Genomic DNA, 25,033 nt, shown 5'->3' on the forward strand with positions numbered 1-25,033 from the left:
AGCGAAGGCTCCTGAGTTCAAGTCCAAGTCAGGCCACCCCCCCGAGCACGCTTTCCATCTGTGCCAGGTTGAGCATCAAGCTAGCCACTTGGCCTCGTAAAAAAAAAAGAGGTCGAGTTAGGAATGTTCATATTGTGACCTGGTTAATTCGAAAGGAGGCCAATCCTGACTCCACGCACCAGACAAGAATGGCTGACTGTCTGGTGCGACACGCTAAAAAAAAAAAATGCTCTTGGGAATCTTCCTTCATCCTATCAGAAATATTCCCCTTGTTCTATCCGTCCCTCCCCTCCTCCTTCTGCTATTAAGTTATGATCAAGGTTTCACAATCTGAAACATTAACCCTTGCTTCTCTATACAGCTGCCATCTCACATGCTGAGTGTCTGTAACACTTCCTGTTTTTATTTTAGATTTTCACATTCAGCAGCTTTTGCTTCATTCTCAAAGTGAATGTGCCTGCTGGGCATGTAATTACATTAGCAGATATCAACCTGACAAATTGCATTTCATTTTGAACTTAGAAATAGGGTTATGTTGAAATCAGGTAGTAATGATAACATAACAGTTCTGCATTCCTTGCAATGTTTTAAAACTTTTAAATTAAATAGGTTTATTATTGCCACATGTACTGAGGTACAGTGATAAACTTGCTTGCATACTGTTCGTACGGATCAATTCATTACAATGGTGCATTGAAATATTGCATGGTAACCCAATAAGAGTGCAGAATGAAGTTTTGCAGTATAGAGAGAGTGCAGTGCAGGTCGACAGCAAATTGTAAGCTTACAATGAGGTAGGTTATGAGGTCAACAGTCCATCTTATCATACTAGGGAACAATTCAATAGTCTTAGAACATGGGATTGAAGCTGATTTAAGGAACACAAACACGAGGAATTCTGCAGATGCTGGGAATTCAAGCAACACATATCAAAGTTGCTGATGAACGCAGCAGGCCAGGCAGCATCTCTAGGAAGAGGTACAGTCGACGTTTCGGGCCGAGACCCTTCGTCAGGACTAACTGAAGGAAGAGCTAGTAAGAGATTTGAAAGTGGGAGGGGGAGGGGGAGATCCAAAATGATAGGAGAAGACAGGAGGGGAAGGGATGGAGCTAAGAGCTGGACAGGTGATTGGCAAAAGGGATACGAGAGGATCATGGGAGGAATATGTTTTATAGATTATTTACATACCTGGCGAGTGAAGCTTGCTAGCAGGAATGACTAATCTTTTTGGTGATGAATTAATTGATTTTGGAACATCACGATCTTTTTGAACCTCCTTCTTCATTGCTGTTTTAGGAAATTAACAAACAATTTATTATATAATAACTCCTCAGGTTTTTCCACATGGGATACATACATAATTCAAGAGTCATGGATAAAGCCAGAACTGTCTACAAAAACAGTTAAAATTAAATGCACCGACCATCAAAATAGTTCATTAAGGATAAATATTTTCTCCATTCATAGGTGATAAACACAATTACAGACATTGCTTCAAAATATTTGGCAATGTTACAAAATTTTCAAATATATAATTTATACTATATTTGTTATCAAACTTGCTTAAAAGTGTAACTTATCAGGCAATCTTCAGGTAGTGATGGATTCTCTGTAACAGGCCCTTTTATTACCACAAATAGGACTTTTTTATAGTAACTTAAACCTTTTCCAGTCAGCAGGGATAGTGATTACATTATACATCTTTGCACTTTTGGCCAATTATGCTCCATTACAGGCTATCAAATGGATTTTGTTATCATTGTAGTCTCTTCATCCTCATACCGGAGTGTTCCATTATTACATTGCTCTACATTTGGCAGTTTGGCTGAGACTGACAAAACACAAGGCAGCCAATTAAGTCTCAGTAATGGCCCTGTGAGCAAACCTATGTTCATACGGAAGGCATTCAACACTTAGTCACTTCAGACTCATAGAACATTGCAAAAAGAAAATAAAATTTCAAATATGAAATTGATGGAGAATTTAGAAGAACTAATAGATTCTATTATGCTTTCAGAGAGTCCTAGAGCCTTTCGGCCCCTATTATCTATATTATCTATGCCCTTTATAATTTTGTGTACTCCTCCAACCCCTTCACCTGACCAACCCCCGCCACCGAACCTTCTTTCCCTCAAGGAAAACAAATCTTACCTCATAAATGAAACACTGCATCCTAGGCAACATCTTTGTGAATTTGCTCTGCACTTCCTCCAGTATAATTCTATAGTGTGGTCACCAGAACTGTACAGAATACTCCAGCTGTGGTTTAGCTAATGTTTTGTATCACGCCCCACCCTGCTCCAATTAATGAAAGTATCCCATATGTTTTTTCACCATCATATCTACTTGTGTCGACATCTTCAGGGGTTTATGCACCTAAAACACAGAGGGGTTTCAATACTTCCTGATAAGTTATGCAGGTTCTTTGTTCCTTTTAAAGAAGTCAAAACAGCATTGTGATCTAAGAGGTAATGGTGGCAGTTAATAAATAAATGAAATCTACAGTAATTTGTAGGGAGTTATCAGTAAGAGTAGAATAAATCATTGACTTTAGGCATTGTCGTTTTGCATCTAGAATACCATGTTAAAGATTAGAAAATTTCTGGATCATTGGGACCTCTTTAGGGGCAAGAGTGACCTGTACAATAAGGATGGGTTGCACTTGAATCCGAGGGGGACCAATATCCTGGCAGGAAAGTTTGCTAGGGCTGTTGGGGAGAGTTTAAACTAGAATTGCTGGGGGGTGGGAACCCAACTGAAGAGAACGAGGAAGGGGTGGTTGGCTCACAAATAGAGAAAGCTTGGAGACAGTGCGAGAGGGATGTGTCTATTTTAATGCAAGGAGTATCATGAATAAAGTGGATGAGCTTAGAGCGTGGATCAATACTTGGAGCTATGATGTTGTGGCCATTACAGAGACTTGGATGGCTCAGGGGCCCAGGAATGGCTATGTAGAGTGCAGACTTTGGATGTTTCAGAAAGGAGACGGAGGGAGGCAAAAGAGGTGTCAGGTCTCTCAGTGGGAGAGCATTATGAAGATGGCAATCACAATTCTACCTCCTTTACCATAGCGTTGGAGAGGGATAGGAGCAGACAAGTTAGGAAAAAGTTTAATTGGAGTAAGGGGAAATATGAAGCTATCAGGCAGGAAATTGGAAGCAGAAATTGGGAGCAGAAGTTCTTAGGAAATATATGGCAGAAATGTGACAAATATTCAGGGGATATTTGCGTGGTGTTCTGTATAGGTATGTTCCAATGAGACAGGGAAACGATGGTAGGGTACAGGAATCATGGTGTACAAAGGCCGTTGAAAATCTAGTCAAGAAGAAAAGCTTACAAAAGGTTCAAAAAGCTAGGTAATGAGTCTTACTTCAGTGGTTGGTAAGTTATGAACATTTGGAGAGCCATACTATAATATTATTAGTAATAGTCAGCATGGCTTTGTCAAAGGCAGGTCGTGCCTAACAAGCCTGATTGAATTTTTTGAGGATGTGACTAAACACATTGATGAAGGTAGAGCATTAGATGTAGTGTATATGGATTTCAGCAAGACATTTCATTAGCTACCCCATGCAAGGCTTATTGAGAAAGTAAGGAGGCATGGGATCCAAGGGGACATTGCTTTGTGGATCCAGAATTCGCTTGCCCGCAGAACGCAAATAGTGGTTGTAGATGGGTCATATTCTGCATGGAGGTCTGTGACCAGTGGTGTGCCTCAGGGATCTGTTCTGGGACCCCTATTCTTCGTGATTTTTATAAATGACCTGGATGAGGAAGTGGAAGAATGGATTAGTAAATTTGCTGATGACACAAAGGTTGCGGGTGTTGTGGATAGTGTGGAGGGCTGTCAGAGGTTACAGCGGAACATCGATAGGATGCAAAACTGGGCTGAGAAGTGGCAGATGGAGTTCAACCCAGATAAGTGTGAGGTGGTTCATATTGGTAAGTCAAATATGATGGCAGAATATAGTATTAATGGTAAGACTCTTGGCAGTGTGGAGGATCAGAGGGATCTTGGGGTCCGAGTCCATAGGACACTCAAAGCTGCTGTGCACGTTGCCTGTGTGGTTAAGGCGGCATATGGTGTATTGGCCTTCATCGATCATGGGATTGAGTTCAAGAGCCGGGAGGTGATGTTACAGCTATATAGGACCCTGGTCCTACTTGGAGTACTGTGCTCAGTTCTGGTCACCTCACTACAGGAAGGATGTGGAAACTATAGAAAGGGTGCAGAGGAGATTTACAAGGATGTTGCCTGGATTGTGGAGCATGTCTTATGAGAATAGGTTGAGTGAACTCAGCCTTTTCTCCTTGGAGCGACGGAGGATGAGAGGTGACCTGATAGAGGTGTATACAATGTTGAGAAGCATTGATCGTGGGGATAGTTAAAGGTTTTCTCACAGGGCTGAAATGGCTAACACGAGAGGGCATAGTTTTAAGGTGCTTGGAAGTAGGTACAGTGGAGATGTCATAGGTAAGTTGTTTTTTTTTACTACGCAGGGAGAGGTGAGTGAATGGAATGGGCTGCCGGCGATGGTGGTGGAGGCAGATACAATAGAGTCTTTTAAGAGACTCTCAGAGAGGTACATGGAGCTTAGAAAAATAGAGGGCTCTGTGTAACTCTAGGTAATTTCTAAAGTAAGTACATGTTCGGCACAGCATTGTGTGCCTAGGGCCTGTATTGTGCTGTAGGTTTTCTATGTTTCTATGTTTCTAAAATCAAGCCAAGTGTGAAACTAGTTCAGGTAGCATTTTCTACGTTTGATTCCCAAATCTCATTGCATGCTCAGAAGTGCAGAACCTGATTAATTTCAAATGGTTGAAATGTCAGTTCCTGCAGAAAGTGCTAATGATCATGAGACTATAAAATACAGGAGCAGAATTAGGTCATCCAGCCCATCGGGTCTGCTGTTTCATTTGATCATTCCTTCTCAATTCCATTTATTTGCCTTCTTCCCTTAACCTTTGATGACCTTACTAATCAACCTCTGCTTTAAGTACACCCAGTGAGTTGGTCTCTGCCAATGTTTGTAGCAATGAATTCCATAGATTTCCTACCTCCTAAATAGAGACATTTACAAATGGTTGCATTCAGAAGTAGAACACCTTAATAGCTCTTGCTTCCAGAAAACCACAGAGCTGTCTGGAGAATCAGAAAAATCAATTCCTATCTTTATTGTTATTAGAAGTTTTTGCAAGTAATTTGTTCACCCTAAGGGGATGGAAATTGAAAACTCACACTCAAAGACAGTGGTGAAACTCCTGGACACCTGGATGGATGCAGAGGCCAGATTTTTGAATGCATTTAGTGAGAGAAGTGAAATCTTTTGAAATATTGGAGAATTGTGGCTACAGGGAAGAGGCATAGTAAAGGAGTTGAGGCATGGGATACATCAGCAATGTTCTTATTAGATGGTTGGGCAGCCTTGAGGAGCCTGGTGGTTTAACCCACTTCCTACATTTTTGTGCTCTAGCAGAATATAGGCATCATCTTCTTACAAGGAGACCACAGCAGAAAATTTAGGAAGAAGAGATAAAAAGTTTGTTTGATATACAATGACTTACAGAACAAAGGACAGTACGGTATAGGAAAAGCCCCTTCAGCCTATGGTGTTTGCTGAATTAACCTTGAACTATGAAGGTTCCCAGTCATCCGGGTCATTGTATGTCAAGCATTGGTAAATCAAGGCTGTGATTTGCTGTGTTGTCTGGAGACGTTTAGCCACTCATCCAAGATTCATGGTGGGTAGTTTTCCACCTTATAAACTCTGAGTTGTTTAAAGATAAGGATGAGGATCATTAAAAGTTGTAGAGGTAATGAGAGGGTCATTAGTCTCATTCTTGCATGAATGGATGTGTGAACTGTTGTGGAGACTCCGGGGTGGAGATGTTAGGACTGTGTTGTACGTAGCTGATAGGTGGTGTCATACCCCACCCCCTCTGTTCAGGGGTGGGTTTTTCTGTTTGACAAAGATGGCTTCTTTATCCCCTCCTTCAAACCATCTGTCCTTCCCGTCCAAAATATGCACATTGTTATCATCAAAGGAGTGTCCCTTGTCCTTCAGGTGTAGATATACAGCTGGGTCTTGACCTGAGGTGTTAGCCATCCTCTCATGACCTCTACGACTCTTAACAACCCTCATGTCATTGCTATACCTTTTAGAAACTCAGAGTTTATAAGCTGGAAAACTACCCAACGTGGATCAGAACTGAAGAAACCTCCTGGACGAGTGGTGAAACCTCTTCGAGACAACACAATAAGTCCAGTTGTGTTGACTTACTATTGCTTGATAAAGTAAACATATCTACCTGAATATGATCTAAATCACTCGATCTCCTGCATGTCAATGCCTTTCAAATGCCACTATTGTATCTCCTTCCAACCCCATCTCTGCCAGCACATTCCAAGCACCTACCACTTTTTGTGTAAAAATACTTACTTTGCACACAAGAAGTTCTGTAGATGCTGGAAATCTAGAGCAATACCCTAATGTGCTGGAGGAGCTTAGCAGGTCAGGCAGCATCTATGGGTGTCATAAGGTGGTGGCAGGGAACGGACCCAAGTGCAGGACACAGACACTGAAGTATTAGGGACAGGACTAGGATGCAGGGTGAGGGCTAGGACATGGACACGAAGACTGGGAACCTGGAACAGGACTGGACAAGAGAGCTAGGAGCCAGGGCTTGGACTCTGAGCCAGAGACTGGACAAGGACCCAGAACCTGGGTCTTGCCTCTGGCTTGGACCCCAGAACTAGACAAGGACGTGATTTGGCTGGCAGGCAGGACGAGGCTGCAGTCTTCAGACTTGAGGCAAGGCTGGAGACCAGAGACTTGAGGCGAGGCTCGAGGCTTGGGGTCTTGAAGCTCCTCCTGGGCAGGGCGCGGATCTCCACCCGATGGAGGCAAGTGACAGGAAGGGACAGAACCAACTGCAGGGTAACGGCAATAGGGCCTGGCTTACCCGACAGAGGCAAGGGACAGGAAGGGACAGAACCAACTGCAGGGTAACAGCAAGATGGCCTGACTTACCTGGCAGAGGCAAGGGACAGGAAGGGAGCCAGGTACAGGGTGGCTCCAGGACAAGACTTCAGGCGAGACGAGGCGAGAGTTACCAGCAAGACAAGGCAAGGCTTCAGGCAATGCAAGGCGAGACAAGAACTTCAGGCGAGGTGAGAGTTACTGGCAAGACAAGGCAGGGCTTCAGGCGAGGGAACAGAAGGCAGGGGAAGGGATACAAGGAGTAAGGACAAGAACAATCCAGCAGCCACACCCTAGTCTCTGAAGGTATTTATGCAGCCAGCCCCAACGAGAAACAGCTGCCTCAATCAGTGCTCAACAGGAACAGAAACAGGGTAGACAGGAAAACCTGAAGCAAGGGTCGATGGACCGGACCATGAACTGGAATGCGGACTTCACGGACCGGACCATGACAATGGATGGGAATGAACAGTTGATGGCTTGAGTCCTATGTCCTGATGAAGGGTCTCAGCCCAAAACGTCAACTGTTTATTTCCATCCATAGATGCTACCTGACCCGTTGGGCTCCCCTAATACATTGTGTGTGTGTGTGTGTGTGTGTGTGTGTGTGTGTGTATTACTTACTCTGCACACCTTTTTTAAACTTTCCACCTCTCATATTATCTTCATTTTTAATTGATATGCAATGGACCTGGGATTGAGAAAACTGGTGACAACAGTCCCCCCAACCCCCTACAACACACTTGCAATTGGTTCAAAAATTGATTAAACTCAATTATCCAAAGGACTGTATTCTATGCTTCATAGAGATGTTGTCCTTATTTGAAAGAAGATGTACAAGTTAAAATGATTGGGATCACAAATTCTGCCATTTACAATTTCTAATGATGAGGAGTTTGAAAAATATGTAGTCAAGTCCCCAGCTTCCTGTTCAGTTGCATTTCTAATCAGAACTTCACTATTTCTGGAAGAAATGCAAATCTAATTAAATACCAGGTTTTTGTATTTTGTACCAACGGGCTCACAGTAGGTACCTAGAGGCTGATCATCATGAAGCCTCTTGATACAGAGGACAGTATCTAGACAGACCAAAATATAGGTGAAAGTTAGATAATCAGCACACACATTTATAGTAATAAAGGTTGGAAGCTTTGCTAAACATAAGCAAATGAAAAACTTGGCTGTGTCATATTTCTTTGCCAGAAACTGCAGCAGAATTTAATATTCTTGCATTCATATTCGCATTGAAGCAACGAACATTATTCTAGATTTGAATTTCCATGATTGAAGCATAGATTTCCACTAAACGTTGGAATATTCTGCAGTGTTTATTAGAGATTTTAGAAGAAAGGATAGCTGCACTAATATTTAATGTACACACTTGGCCTCAAAGCGTGAATTCTCAGTTACTCACATTGCAATTGCACCAGTAGCAACCGTGCTTCTATAACCAAATCAAATGTCATCACAATCCACTTTCAATAAAGTATCATGGCACTGCAGTTTCATGGTATGAAAATTACAGTGGAATTTAGTGCTCACTGCAGAGTTCTTCTCCTGCAATTTTCCTTTTTATTTTCTCTTTATAGTTCTGCAATTGCAGTTCTATTGGAATGAACCAGCACTTGATGTTTTGAATGTACAATTTATATTTGCCTCTACAACTCACTAACCATATACTTACAGTCACAGATTGCACATTTGATAATTTTTTAAATTAATGATTGTCAGACATTAAGAGTCACTGGCAGGCATCATAGAATTATTGTCCATGTCTGTAGCAGAACAGCAAACAACCTAAAAAATTGCCACAGATTCAGGTCAGTAGTCACTCGTTTTGATGGGGAAGTCAAAGATTTGTAGCAGATCAAATAGCTCACATTTCTTGGTTCTGTTATAAAGGAACAAAAGAGCCACTCAAATGATAATGCATCAAACAGATCCATGAGAGGAACCCATACTAAACTGAGATTAAACCTGCTGCTGGTTTTGGCAGATAAACTTCATCACAGGTTTATCAGGGTAGTACTTCCCACCTCCACCCACATTCTACAATTTCTACTCACTGCATTTTTGACATAGATAAAGAAAAAAACATTCCTACTCCATGTCATTAAAGTTGCAATGTTCTAGTAAATGAACATGATGAAGTGAAGTTTTTGGTCAGTCAGCTTTCGTGGTTTCCTTTGGAGAAATAAACCTGAAATTGGTAGAATCAACTCTAAAAACCTTAAAATTGAAAGTATAATATATAACTACTGGAAAGATTTTATATAAGAAGCTGATCAGCTCTGAGTGTTCATGTTTATAGGAATGTAAAAAGTATGGCACCAGTGAGCAATGTGACCAAGGACAACATCCTTCAGACGGTTCACAAAACTACTTCTTTCACATTTTCTTTTTCTTTCTAATATGGGTCTGCCACTGTTAGAGCCTGTGATCTACATTCTTGTGGTGTGTTTTTGGACTGATTGAGCCATCTGACGCTTTGCTGTCTCTGAGGGACATTGGTGAGGTGACTGGAAATGGGGCGTGAGCCCATGATCAACTCCATTTCTCACTGACCTCACTGAATAAAGCATCAAGGAAGACTGAGATCATCGAGGTGAGAGCAGAAGGCAAGTGGGTGTTCAGCGCCTAATACCAGCCTCTCACTCGCTGTTGCCACAGGAAGGTCCCTGCATTCGAATGGTCTCTCTCTCTCTCTTCTATGATGCTCTCAGGGTAAGGTGCTAGAGTCCTAGGTCTTGGGCAAAATGTAACGTGCTTTGTAGATTGGACTCCGCAGTTCACATTATGATGTGTTTCTGGTTTCTGGTTGCTCGCTTTCTCATTGCTATTTTGTGCGATTTTGATCAAGGCAGCTTTCAAATAACAAACGACACAGCACTAGATTGATCTGAACTGAGTATGCCTGGACACTTTCAATGACTTTGTGGGTTGTTGTTTTATATTCTGTGTTTTGCACTCACTTTTTTTGCCATTTGCATGTTTTTTTTTGTGTGTTAGAGGGTGGGCTTGAGGTCTTTCTTTGAATGATTTCCATGGCTTTCTTTGTTTCGTGGCTATCTGTGCAAAGACGAATCACAGGGTTGTACAGGTGTCCCCCGGTTTTCGAACGTTCGCTTTATGACACATCACTGTTACGAAAGACCTACATTAGTACCCTGTTTTTGCTTTCAGAAAGTGTTTTCACTGTTACGAAAAAAAGCAGCGCATGATAAAAAAATCAGCGCGTGATAAAAGGTAGCGCGTACCCCGAGCAGCCGCTCTCCCCTGGATTCTCGCTGGCGTTGCTTAAACACATGCCTGTGAGCAGCCGTTTGCAAGATGAGTTCTATGGTATCAGAAAAGCCTAAAAGAACTCATAAGGGTGTTACACTTAGCGTAAAACTAGACATAAATAAGCGTTTTGATCGTGGTGAACGAAGTAAGGACAACGTGAGTTTGGCTTGTGGAAGCTGATGAACATGATGTTGAAGAGTTTTTGGCATCCCATCACAAAGAACTGATAGAAGAAGAGCTGATGCAATTGGAAGAAAAAAGGACAACAATCGAAATGGAATGAGTAATGATAAAGTACGACTTTAATTTTGAAAGGGTACGTCGGTTTAGGGGATACTTGCAGGATGGTTTGAGTCCTTACAAAGAACTGTGTGACAGAAAAATGCGCGAGACTCAGCAGTCAAGCAAGCCTTCCACATCAGCCGCAGCAGCTGACAAACCTCGACCTTTGACATCGAGGCGGGCAGAGGTAGAAGATGACCTGCCTGCTCTAATGGAAACAGACGATGATGAGATGACACCCTAGTGTCCCACCACCCCAACCCCCAGGCCACAGCAGATACCGATTCGCGGAGAATGCAACGGTAGCCAGGAGGTACACAGCACATCTTTAAGAAAAAAGCTGAAATAAACATGCTAATTAATTAGGTGCCGCCGACACATAATTGTCGGCCCAGATCAGAGACGACGCAATCGGAAATCGGCACTGATCTGGGCCGCCAATTACGTGCCGGGCGGCACCTAATTAATTAGCATGTTTATTTCAGCCTTTTTCTTAAAGATGTGCTGTGTGCCTCCCAACTACCACTGCATTCCTGCATGCTTCGCGGCAATGTATCGCTCGGCAGCCTGGAGGGTGGGGGCCACTGCACCACCCAAACTCCCACTCAGCCTAACACACCATCATCAGTGTGTTCAGCGCTGTCTTCCCGATTCCGGTAAGTGATACTACACTGTACATACATTATTTATACTTTATATAGGTTGTGTATTTTTATGTGTTATTTGGTAGATTTGGCAGCTTCATAGTTTAAAGGTTACTGGAGAGCGCTTGTGCCGTGTTTTTGCCAACAGCGCTTGCATGAGATTTTCGCTATGGAGAACAGTTCAGTAATGATTGTGGAAAAGTACTTCTACTTTATATAGGCTGTGTATTTATCATATCATTCCTGCTTTTGCTATATGTTACTGTTATTTTAGGTTTTATGTGTTAGTTGTCATGATTTGGTAGGTTATTTTTGGGTTCGCAAACGCTCACAAAATTTTCCATATAAATAAATGGTAATTGCTTCTTCGCTTTACAACATTTCGGCTTACGAACCGTTTCATAGGAATACTCTACCTTCGGATGGCGGGGGAAACCTGTATACTGCATACATACCTTCTTAATAAATGTACTTTGATTCAAAGGTCAAAAGTTCAAAGGTTCATCTTATTACCAAAGTGTGTATGCAGAACACAACTCTGAGATCTGCCTTTTCCAGATAGCCTTAAAATACTTGAATCTTTGAATGTTTGAAACAAGTTGTTTGTTTTGAATTGCTATTTTTCTTTAATTTTCCAAGAAAATCACTTCAGTGCCTCAAAATAATAATGAAAAGTAACTATTTTTGTTGATGTCAGTGTGTAAAACTGTCTACAAACCCTCAGCTAGTTCAACTACATTACTGTTCTTAAATACTCAATGGCCACTTTATTAGGTGCCTCCTGTTTGTGATGTTTTGCTGCTGTAGCCTATACATTTCAAAGTTCAACGTGTTGTGCATTCAGAGATGCTCTTCTACACATGTGGTTTTCTGACCGGTCTGGTCATTCTCCCTGACCTCTCTCATTATCACTTTTTCACAGGCAGAACTGCCACTTACTGGATGTTTTCTTGTTTTTTTGCACCATTCTCTGTAAACTCTAGAGAATGTTGTGCGTAAAAAAAAATCTCAGGAGTTTCTGAGATATTCAAACCACCCTGTCTGGCACCAACAATCATTCCACATCAAAGTCACTTAGATCACATTTCTTCCCCATTCTGATGTTTGGTCTGAACAACAACAGAACCCCTTTCACCATGTCTGCATGATTTTATGCATTGAGTTGCTGCCACCCGGTTGGCAGATTAGATAACTGCAATAATGAGCAGGTGTACAGATGTACCTAATAAAGTGGCCACCGAGTGTATGACAAGGTCTTTTTTGGAAGCTTTTAGCTTTCAAAATGAAACTTAATTTGAAAATGCTGATATGTTTCTGGTTATTCTTTCTTTTTGTTGCTATTTTGGGTGATTTTGATCGGGACAGCCTGCAGATCATGAAGGCACAGAGCTAGATTGAACTGAACTGAACTATGTCTGGACTCTTTCAATTTCATGTTTTATATTCTGTATTTTTCACTTGCTCTGTGTGTGAGTGTGTGAGTGTGTGTGTGAGTGTGTGAGTGTGTGTGTGTGTGAGTGTGTGAGTGTGTGAGTGTGTGTGTATGAGTGTGTTGAGTTTGTGTGAGTGTGAGTGTGTATGTGTGTGTGAGAGTGTGCGAGTGTGTATGTGTGTGTGTTTGTGTGAGTGTGTGTGTGTGTGTGTGTGTGTGTGTGTGTGTGTGTGTGTGTGTGTGTGTGTGTGTTTGTTTTCTTTGAATAGATTCATGGATTCCATGGTGTTTCTTTGTTTTGTGGCTGTCTGTGGGAAGACAAATCTCAGCGATGTATACTGCATACATATTTTGATAATAAATGTAGTTTGAAACTTTGAACTGTGCTGATGCAAAACAGATATGAATCTTGAGAGGAAGGAAACTTCTCAATAAAGGCATAGTTTTGGGCACAATTTGGGCTCAGACCAGTTCTTGAGCTCAAAACGGAATTCTGGCCAAGAGCGAAGTTACCTTAAGGTTTTGTACATGCTATTCAGAAGACAATCCAAAACTGTACCAAATTTCTTTGTTTTGTGGCTAACTGTGCGAAGATGAATCTTAGTGTTGTACACTGCATACTTAGTTTAATAATAAGTGTACTTTGATTCAAAAGTCAAAGGTTCATCTCATCATCAAAGCACCTCTAAATTTCTTAAGAATTACCTTGCAACTGCATTATGCATGGAAGGATTGCAGTGATGTTTCAGTTGTGCATGGCAAACTTCAGCAGAGTCCGAAGTCCTTGTTTAATTTCCCACTGAGACTCACGTACTAGATCATTGGGTAAGTCAAAGTAAGAAGTATCTGTCATTAGAATCGGAGTTGAGTCAGTGACAGGGGGAGTTGGGGGTGGGGCAAAGAGTTCTGAAAAAAAAAGGACTGGGACAAGGGGTCAGGGATGAGGAGATAAATGATACAAGGATTGGTGCCTGTAGTTTGGGTGGAGAGATAAGAATCCGAGAACTGGAGCCTGGGGTCATGGTGGAAAGGTCATATAACTGTTCTGGGAATGTGTAATGACGACTGCTCTCAGACAACCTTTCCTAATTTCCCTTGCAATTATCCATTAGGAGTGTTCCACAGGGAATGGTGAAGCTTTCTGAGTGTCATATCAGGCACATGAGGAAAAATCAATCTAGGATGTGCTCTGTCAAATTTCCAAAGCAATGCAAACCACCATGTCAATGACTTTCAATCATCTCATTTCACTCTGGGTGAAGTGTATGATCTACACTCAGTGATAGAATTCCTGGGCCTACATATTTTATATATCTATTACCACCCAAGATAGAAACAACGTGAAGGAGTATAGAATTAATCTATTCAGTCTGGTTTACTTGCTTAATGTTTCAATTTTTGTCAGTGGACTTAGATTTTCAGTACGCAGGAAATAATTTATGAAGATGTATTCATCTCAGATTATATGAGAATAGCAGGGCCGTAGGGAGTGTAATTAAACAGCAAGGCCTTGGGATATACAGTAAGTACACAGCTCTCTTAAAGTGGCAACAACATTGGTGGACAGAATGCGGAAGTACGTTTACCTTCATTGGCTGAAGCAATGACTACGATTGAGATATCATGTTACGGTTGTACAAGTCTTTGCTTAGACTGCACTTGGAATACTGTGCATACCACAGGAAGGATGTGATTAAATCAGAGAGAGCAGAAAAGATTCACACAAATCTTCCTGGACTGGAAGGCTTGAGTTGTACTGCACAGAGACACTGGAACTGATTATATCTGGAGCAAAGAAGGCTGAGGAGTTTATAAGATGACGAAGGGCAGAGATAGGACATGTCATCACAATTTTTTACCAGTGTAGGGGAGTCTCAAACTAGGGGGCACAGATTAAAGATGAAAGGGGGAAGATTTAAAAGGGACCTTAGGGGCAGGTTTTTCACATAGAGGAAGGTAGGTACGTGGAACGAGCTGCCAGAGAATATGGTAAAGGCAGGTAACATACAATATTTAAAAGAAAATTGGGAAGGTACGTGAGTTGGAAAAGTTTAGAAGCATAAAATCAAAATTGCAAAATATGGTTAGCATAGGTCAGTATGAATGAATTGGGCCAAAAGAACTTTTGCCATGTTCTGTAAGCTGATTAATCTCTTAGTCAAATAGTGACCTTCACCATGTTGAGTCCCAAGTGTGAGTGAGCAACTCTGACAAAAGGCATCAATAGGGGTGACATAATCGGCTGGGATCAGTCAATAATGGGGTTTACTACTCTGGGATCTGGCAATAATGGGGCTTGCCACTCTGGGATCAGGCAATAATGGGGCTTGCTACTCTGGGATCAGGCAACAATGAGGCTTGCTACTCTGGGATCTGGCAATAATAGGGCTTGCTAATCTGGGATCTGGCAATAATGAGGCTGGCTACTCTGGGATCTGGCAATAATGAGGCTGGCTACTCTGGGATCTGGCAATAATAGGGCTTGCTAATCTGGGATCTGGCAATAATGGGGCTTGCTAATCTGGGATCTGGCAATAATGGGGCTTGCTACTCTGGGATCAGGCAACAATGAGGCTGGCTACTCTGGGATCTGGCAATAATGAGGCTGGCTACTCTGGGATCTGGCAATAATGAGGCTGGCTACTCTGGGATCTGGCAATAATGGGTCCTGCTACGCTGGGATCAGTCAATAATGGGGCTTGCTTCTCTGGGATCAGTCAATATTGGGGCTTGCTACTCTGGGATCTGGCAATAATGGGTTTTGCTGCTCTGGGATCTGGCAATAATGGGTTTTGCTGCTCTGGGATCTGGCAATAATGGGGCTTGCTACTCTGGGATCTGGCAATAATGGGTTTTGCTGCTCCGGGATCTGGCAATAATGGGGCTTGCTACTCTGGGATCTGGCAATAATGGGGCTTGCTTCTCTGGGATCTGGCAATAATGGGGCTTGCTACTCTGGGATCTGGCAATAATGGGGCTTGCTACTCTGGGACCTGGCAATAATGGGGTTTGCTACTCTGGGATCAGTCAATATGGTGTTTGCTACTCTGGGATCTGGCAATAATGGGGTTTGCTACTCCTGACCATGATCCACACAGCCAGGCCATGGGCACTAGGTTAGGAGAAAATCTGTGTTCAGCTCCAGCGGCCTCTATAATCAAACAGCCTGATGACACTTTTGAATTAACTTGTCTTACTGAAATTACTTTGATCCACAACAGAATGCTTGGGTCTGAAAAGTCATATCCTCTTAAGTAATTTACAGAATCATGCCATCAGCACTAAAGTGGTCAGTGAAACATTTGCCCTAACCTTTGAGATGTCCCTTGATATTGTTAGTGAACAAAGCTAATACTTGGTGGTTATTCCTTTCATAGAAACAAATATAAAGTCTGTGGTAAATAATGAAGCAGCTAATTGCATCCACAAGTCATGTATAATTAATTTAGCACTTCAAGGAGAGATGGGTTTAGCAATTCCTGTAGAACTGCTGCTTTGATGTGATTTTTCAGAAAGTGTTCTGGGATATATAGATACATTTCACAGCAGATTTTCTTAACCCCAGACAAACACAAGGCATTTATACCAATTTACACGTTTGGATAAATTATAAATGCAAATCAATTTTGGGACAATAAACCTCTTTTTCATCAGCTCTTTGTAATCGTAGTATTTCTAAACTTCCACATCATCTATTATTCATCCCACACAATTCATGTAGTTATATTTCATAAAGCATTCTATGAGCATTCTCAGAGAATCTACAGCCAGCTGTGATACCAGAGACACGAGACGCATGTGGCAGGGAATTCAGAGGATTACAGAGTACTAGTCTACCCTGTGCGTTAGTGACAAGGACGCTTTACTCTCTGAGAGACTGAATGTTTTATACGTCTGATTTGATGCACAGAACAAAGTGCTGGTGAGGAAGGCACCCCTACCCCAGGGGAGCAGACACACTGCCTGGCTGAAGCTGAGGTGAGGAAGACCCTGGCCAGAGTCAACCCATGCAAAGCTGTGGGGCCCAATAATACACCAGGTTGGGTTCTGAAAGACTGCACAGCCCAGCAGATGGAGGTGCTGACAGATATATTCAACATCTCTCTGGAAAAATCAATTGTCCCCTTGGTTTTCAAGGCAGCAAGCATCATTCCATTGCCAAGGAAGGCGACATTAATCTGCCTAAATGACTATTGTCTGGTGGCATTAACATCAACTATTATGAAATGCCTTGAGCAGCTGGTCATGGAGCACATTAAAGCCTTTCCCCTGGCTACCTTGCACCCTTACCAGTTTGCTTATCACTCAAATTGACACACTGACAATGCAATAGACCAGCGGTCCCCAAACACCGGGCCGCGGACCAGTACTGGGCCGCAAAGCATGTGCTACTGGACCGTGAGGAAACGACATGAGTCTGTTGCACCTTTCCTCATTCCCTGTCACGCACTGTTGAACTTGAACATAGGGTTGCCAACTTTCCCGTATTTGCCGGGACATCCCGTATATTGGGCTAAATTGGCTTGTCCCATATTTCCCCCGCTAAGGTAGAGCGTTCCTATGAAACCTTTCATGCCGAAATGGTGTAAAGTGAAGAAGCAATTACCATTAATTTATATGGGAAAAATTTTTGAGCATTCCCAGACCCACAAAATAACCTAACAAATCATACCAAATAACACATAAAACCGAAAATAAATAACACTAACATATAGTAAAAGCAGGAATGATATGATAAAAGCACAACCTATATAAAGTAGAAATAATGTATGTGCAGTATAGTCGGGAAGATCAAGACAAAACCGATTTGTGGGGAAAAATCGGCATGCATGCGCATGCGCACATCGCATGCGCACGTCATGCATGTGCAAGCAGGTGCCCGCGCAAGGCTTCATGGTCATGGTAGTCTTTCCTGCGGTAAAGTGTCCTGGGATTTGACTGCTACTTTTGTCCCTTATTTGGGAGTGAGAAAGTTGGCAACCCTAACTGTAAAAAACATGTTGAGGTGAGTTTAAACCTACTTGAACACCCCCGGTCAGCCGGTCCGCAAAATAAATAAATACATACGCAATAAATGTTAAGAATATGAGATAAAGAGTCCTTGAAAGTGAGTCCATAGGTCGTGGGAACAGTTCAGTGATGGGGTGACTGAAGTTGAAGCCCCTTGGTTCAAGAGCCAAATGGTTGTAAGGTAATAACTGTTCCTGAATTTGGTGGTGTGGGATCAGTTGAACTTTGTGGAAGAAGAGATACCATGCAGACTACTGGAATGACCATCAATGAAGATAAGAAAAGTACAGGATTAAGTAACACAAAGCTGTGCCAGAGAAGCAGATGGACACCTACTGTCCAGATGGAAATACTTTGTTCAGGGAATGAATGGGATGTGGAATCTGGTGCTGAAGAGGACTCCAGAAGAGCCCATTTTACTGCTCAAGTGCCTGATTTTGGGTGCAGGGTCAGTAGCGGTTGAATTCATGATGGGGATAAAACAATGGTTTTGGTTTTCTCAGTGTTTAGTTAGAGCAAGCTTAATTATATAAGAGATTCTGCAGATGCTTGAAATCTTGAGCAACACATGTGAGGTCCTAGAGGAACTCAGATGGTCAGGGAGCATCAATGGAGCAGGATAAGTAGTCAATGTTTATGGCCGGGACCCTTCATGAAGGCTCATGACAAACGGACTCGGCCCAAAACGTCAACTGGTCATTTCCCTCCATAGACGTTGCCGGACCTGTTGAGTGTCTCTAGCTTACATACGGTTTAATATTGGCCAACTGGACTGGCAACCACAGGGTCAAGAGAGCTGGAGCTAGAATTACTGGAAGTACAAGTGAAGAAAAAAGAGGTTATGTAGGACACTGGAGAGTTAATAGTATTAATAGTTAGTTAACTGCCAATGTAGAGCATATTTTTACTGCAGGGTTTTTATTACTTGGCTTTTTAGGTTGACTAACTTTTCTGCTTATCTACATTAAACATAGACACCTAAAATTATATCCATAGCAAGTAATATAAATACATAATATGTATTTTCCCTTTTCCATTTCTAAGTGTCTACAGACTCTTTTAATGTACTTCTTAAAGAAGAATTGGTTTCTACTTAAACTTCAATTCTGTATAGTCACGGGGTCAGGGGAAGAGGAAAGAGATTTGTAGAAGATCAAAGAATTTTTCACCATTGGTTAGAAAATGGAACGCACTGTCTGAGTGGGTAGTGGAGGCAGATTAGTTAATAGTTAAGGCATCTGTTAGTTTTGCAAGACCATAGATCTGTGCCTGGAAAATCTTCACTCTCCAGGGCGCAGGCCTGGGCAAGGTTGTATGGAAGACCGGCAGTTGCCCATGCTGCAAGTCTCTCCTCTCCACAACACCGATGTTGTCCAAGGGAAGGGCAAGGGCCGATACAGCTTGGGACTGGTGTTGTTGCAGAGCACTGTGTGGTTAGGTGCCTTGCTCAAGGATACAGCATGCTACCTCGGCTGGGGCTCGAACTCACAACCTTCAGATCACTAGTCGAATGCCTTAACCACTTGGCCACGTGCCCACTGGAGGCAGATATTCTTATCATATTTAAGAATTATAACGACAAGCACTTGAATCGTAAAGCATCAAAGTTGCTGGATAATGAAATTAGTGTAGATAGATGCATGATGTCACATGGGCATGGTGGACCGAAGGCCAGTTTCAAGACTCCATGACTCTATTACTCAAAGTGTGACTATTGTTTCATCCATTTTAGGTGAACTTGCATAGCAAAGGTAAGTGGATTTCTTTATTCTTGTCGGCTGCGTTTATTTCTGACCTGGATTATCTGGAAGGAAGTAACCCTAAAGAATTAAGTTTCTCAATGACAGAGGGTGGCCTCTGGGCCTGGGGTATATTCTTTGTGAAACGGGTAGGACAATATATGGGATGCAGAATTATCTCACAGTACTTCTATAGGCCCTACTGAAAGCTCGTGATATATGAATTCGCTTAATGCAATAGGAAGTATTTTAAGGTGTCCCAGCTCATCTTGCTTGTACAAAATATTTTTCCTGGGAGGTTAACGTAAAGAATAACCGGCCTAGAAATTCTATTGTATAGTGCATTGGTTAATGATCCTTATATATTACGTGTACAGGCAGAGAATCCATTAAGAAGCATAGTTCACTCTGTGCAATGTCACCTGCTGTACAATGCATAGTAGCCTGAAAAATCTTTATCACAGGTGCATTTTTAAAAAAATTCATAGGTGATGACCACAGAAAGGTTAAAGCCTGTCCTCTAAAGCTTTTGCCCCTAATCATGCGCTACCCTGTTTCTGGAATGAAGCAGATATGAGTATGGAGTAACCTTTCAGATGAGCTTTTGCCCTAATGATCAACAATCATTGGCCAATATATACCAACCCACTCCATTATAATTTGTCCACAGCTGCTGAAATCACTTTTGGATGCCATTCAATCTTCTGCCTACCTCCATTCTAGCATCCTCACTGCCTTGCTACAATCTTCTTTCTGGCACTTCCAATCTTCCGTCTCTTCTCCCTAATCTCCTTCAAAAGTCTCTCTCCAAACCTAAACACAAGAGATTCTGCAGAGTCAGAGGCTGGAAACTTGAACAACACACACAAAGTGATGGAGGAACTCAGCAAGTCAGGAGTGGGATAAATAGACACCATTTCCTGTCTCTCTGATGATCTTGTTTTCCACACCACTAATCTTTTTCACAGTCCATTTGGTTAACTCACCAGAACTCCATGGGATTATCACTGACTACTCAGATCTCCCACAGCAAATCTTTTCATTGGCCACCCTTCAGCTCTTGTCCGAATCATCCTCATCTCTCTCATCTGCTGCCTGTGGTGATTTATACCCATTTCTCTCATCTCCCAATCACCACTACATCTCACTACAATCTTCTTCTCACTGTCCTTGCCTTGATCTCCTCTTCAACCATAGTAGGAGCTTGTGGAAACAAATCCTTGCCATAGATTATATGTGAATATGTAACCAAAGCAATAGTTTCCTTGCATACAACAAATTAGCATGTTATATGCCTTGGAATATCAGACAACTGCAGCCTCATAGCAAACAGATACACACTCTTATCACTGTGTTGTATTCAGCTTACGAAAACATACACAAAGAATTTCTAGACCATTAAAAATAGACGTTGCAGAACTCTGTTATTACTCTCCATACAAGAAAGAGCTGTCTGCAGAACACTAGATATTGTAAACACCTTCATTGTCACGGATTGATATTTTCTCTGTACATTTTTACCACAGAAATGTCAATGTCACTTAAATCTATAATTTGTTTCAAAGGTAACACTATTTCTCCAGTGCTCTTCTCCCTATAGATGCTGCCTGGCCTGCTGTGTTCCACCAGCATTTTTTGTGTGTGTTGCTTGAATTTCCAGCATCTTCAGATTTCCTCATGTCTGCATAAGATGAAGCTGTTCATTTCCACCCTCATCATTGTTATGATTCAGTTTTCAATTGCGGCACCAGGCAAAGTGCATTCAATGAAATGTTTTACCATTAAAAAAAGGTTTGAAAAGGTATCCCTTTGTGTTTGTGCTGACCATTGGCAGAGAGCTACCTGCTATCAATACCAGGACAACACTAAGATGTCTTGTCTGTTAGACTATCTGATCTAAAGTCAAACTGATGTTTATATTTTATTTAGTATGTGCATATGAAGTAAGATTTTGTGAAGCTTATTTATTTACTACTAAATATTTCAAGTACACTATATTTACTAAATACATACTTCTCTGAAATACTTGCCTGTTACAAAAATTTTATGTATTTTACTTTTGGTACTCAAAATGAACTCTGAGGGAGGCTGAAATTCCCTTAGGCTCAATTTAAGGACTGAAATATTTAAGAACATAAATTATGCAGATGATGTAAGGCTATTTGTGCCATGTGCTGCTTTTTGCTGATACTCACTGCCTGCTTTGATGGTTTTAGGTCCTGAAAGCAAATCCCACCGATTCGCTGTTGTATTGCCTGGAGGCTGCAGACCACTCTTTCCACTCAAGGCATCGGTTATGGAAGTTGTTGCTTTTGAGATAATTTTTTCTTCACTGTTGGAACCTGCAAAAATTCCATTGTTTACTTACTATAATTTCACAATTAAAGATAGCACTCTGAATTCTACAGTTAGTTAATAACAAGTTGCTAAATTAATAGACAGGTAAGTCATTAACAAACAAAGAAGCACCCTAATTTTCATTCTGAAAAACTAAATAACAATCAAAGCAATTCATGAAATTAAACATTAGAAGAAATCCATTCACAACACGCTGGATGAACTCAGCAGGTCGGGCAGAATCTGTGGAAATGATCAGTCGACATTTTGGGCCAGAACCCTTCGTCGGGACTGTAGCCTCCCACTTCAACTCTGCTTCCCACTCCCATTCAGATATGTCCATACATGGCCTCCTCTACTGCCATGATGAGGCCAAACTCAGGTTGGAGGAGCAACACCTCATATACCGTCTAGGTAGTCTCCAGCCCCCTGGTATGAACATAGAATTCTCCAACTTCCGGTAATTCCCTCCCCCTCCCTTCCCCTATCCCTATATCATTCTGCCCTCTCTCCCAGCTGCCTACCACCTCCCTCATGGTTCCGCCTCCTTCTACTACCCATTGTGTTTTCCCCTATTCCTTCTTCACCGTTCCTGCCTATCACCTCCCTGCCTCCCTTCCCCCACCCCTTTATCTTTCCCCTTACTGGTTTTTCACCTGGAACCTACCAGCCTTCTCCTTCCCACCCTCCCCCTGCCTTCTTTATAGGGCCTCTGCCCCTTCCCCCTACAGTCCTGACGAAGGGTTCCAGCCCGAAACGTCGACTCATCGTTTCCACGGATGCTGCCCGACCTGCTGAGTTCCTCCAGCATGTTGTGAGTGTTGCTTTGACCCCAGCATCTACAGATTATTTTGTGTAAAAGAACTCCATTGAATCGTGTTAACATTCTCGAAGTTTGACATTCATGGGCTTATTTTCTGCTCAGCACTGCAATGTTCATTACATTTTATTTAATAGAGTCTGTGAAACACTTAGCTTGCATAAGTTTGTTGGAACGATGATAAAATATATTGATCCAGTAACTTCATCTGAAGTACATAAATGTTTAATGCTGTATTAAGCTTAACCTTAGTTTCAAAAGTTTCAAAATGCAAAGTGAATACACACAGTCACTTCCTGAAAACAGCTATAATATAAAAATCCTATTCAAGAATCCTTTAGGAATAAGTTTTCCAATTTTAAACAACACAATGGATCATTCATGGCTCTTGAAACAGCTTTATTTGGATCAGCTAATGCTAAACTACACTTGACATTCCAGGATTTTTAAAAATGTTGTTACAATATAGCCCCAGAATTCCAGGGCCTTTGCTCCACCCCTCACTTATAGAACAAGGTGGAACACATTCAGATATTGTTGTTTCACCATTAAAAACCATTGACAAAAATATCCCTTTGTGAAGACAGCACTAAATCATTTTATAATCGAGCTTTGACCAGTGGCCAATCAGGACATCGGAAGTTTGGAGAGGAGGGGACTTCAATCACTGCCCGAGGATGAAAGGCAGCAGCAGGTTATGGCAGCGTAATAGAGCTTTGACCAGTGACCGATCGGCATTTGGAACTGATTAACAAGAGCAAATTTAAAGAAGGCAGGGGCAAGCACAGTGGCCATCATCTGAGTGGACATAGTCAAACTGATGATATTCAGGCTTTAGCTCTTCAAGGCTTCAGCAAAGAGGCACTTCTGTCAGAGAAAACAAAGTAAAGAAAAGCACAAGTTTTTTTTTCCTTCTCTTCTTTGTATCTGCTCAGCTAGGACAGTAGAGTTGCCAGGCACAATAGTGAAATGATCTTTTTATGGGATACGGAAGGCAGGGAGGCCTCCAGTGTCCCTGACGACTACAACTGCAAGAAGTGTATCCAGCTACAGCTTCAAACTCTCCGCGTTGGGTCAGAGCTGGAACTGGATAAACTCTGGATCATTCGGGAGGCTGAATGGGTGATAGATAGGACATATTGGACACTCCAGGTCCAGGACACAGGAAACTGGGTGACAGTCAGGAAGGGGAAAGGGGTGAAGGAGCTGTGTAGAGTACCCCTGTGGCCATCCTCCTTAACAAGTATATCATTTTAGACACTGTCGGGGGGAGGGGATGCAGGGGGTTGACCTAAAAGTGGAAAGTCGCAGTGGGCGAGTCTCTGGCACTGAGTCTGCTTCTGTGACTCAGAAGGGAAGGAGGGGGGTGAAGACACACTGTGGTGAAAGGGGATTCATTAGCTAGGTGAACAGACAGGAGGTTCCATAGGTGAGAACGAGATTCCCGGATGGTATGCTACCTCCCGGGTGCCGGGGTCCAGGATATCTCGGACCAAGTCCTCATCATTCTTAAGTGGGAAGGTGAACAGCCAGAAGTCGTGGTCCATGTAGGTACCAATGACATGGGTAGGATGAGTGACGAGGCTCTGCATAGGCAGTTCAGGGAGGTAGGTGCTAAGTTAAAGGGCAGGACCTCCTGCCTCCAGGGCTGTGACTCAGGATTGCTCCCCATGTCACATAGGAGGAAGGACATAAGCTTTTTGGATCATTGGGCTCTCTTTCAAGGTGGGACCTGTACAGAAGGAACAATTTGCACCTGAACTGGAGGGAGACTAATATCCTAGCAGGAAGGTTTCTTAATATACTACACTGTGGGGTTTACTAGAGTTGCAGGGGGATGGAAACCAGAGTGCCAGAGGAATTAGTGGAGATGTTGTGGAGACAGATGTTGGTAAGACCTCAGATGAAGTTAAGAATCAAAAGGTTGAGCATGGTGCGACTAGTGCCCTGAGCTGCATTTATTTCAATGCAAAAAGAAGTATTGTAGGAAAGACGGATAATAGTGCTGAAGATGAGGTAGCTGGTTTACAAACAGAGGCAATGTGTACTGAGGAGAGGCTACTGCTAGGGCAAAATTGCAGTCAACAGGATGAGTTGCAACGTAAAAGATAGACAAAATTGAAATGGGTGAATACAGGACTGGAGGTATTGTATCTGAATGTGTGTAGTATATGGAATAAGGTTGATGAATCTGTAGCACAGTTGCAGACATAGAAAGGGAGAGTAGGCGGTGTTGCTCTGTGGGTAAAAAAATTAGAAAGAAGTAACAGAGGGTCTGAAGGTGTTGAATCATTGTGGATAGAGCTAAGGAACTGCAAGGGTGAAAAAGACCCTGATGGGAGTTGTATACAGATCCCCAAACAATAGGAGGGGTGTGGCTACAAATTACAACGGGAGATAGAAAATGCATACTGAAAGGACAATGTTATAATAGTTATGGGGGACTTCAATATGCAGGTAGATTGGGAAAATCAGGTTGGTACTGGATTACTGGGGGGGGGGC

The 25,033-nt window shown here is 42.3% G+C and overlaps 1 protein-coding gene across 1 annotated transcript in view; it reads right to left on the reverse strand.

Annotated features, from left to right (window-relative positions):
- LOC140200711 (microtubule-associated tumor suppressor candidate 2-like) overlaps positions 1 to 25,033 on the reverse strand; it is a 268,025-nt gene that overhangs the window by 101,789 nt on the left and 141,203 nt on the right. The window contains exons 4-5 of the mRNA XM_072264293.1: positions 21,569 to 21,715; positions 1,190 to 1,288 (exon numbers count right to left, since the gene is read on the reverse strand). Of these exons, the coding sequence (XP_072120394.1) occupies positions 1,190 to 1,288; positions 21,569 to 21,715 (246 nt within the window). The remainder of the gene's footprint in view (positions 1 to 1,189; positions 1,289 to 21,568; positions 21,716 to 25,033) is intronic.

The sequence above is a fragment of the Mobula birostris genome, chromosome 7, assembly GCF_030028105.1.
Source record: "Mobula birostris isolate sMobBir1 chromosome 7, sMobBir1.hap1, whole genome shotgun sequence".
Classification (NCBI taxonomy): Eukaryota; Metazoa; Chordata; class Chondrichthyes; order Myliobatiformes; family Myliobatidae; genus Mobula; species Mobula birostris.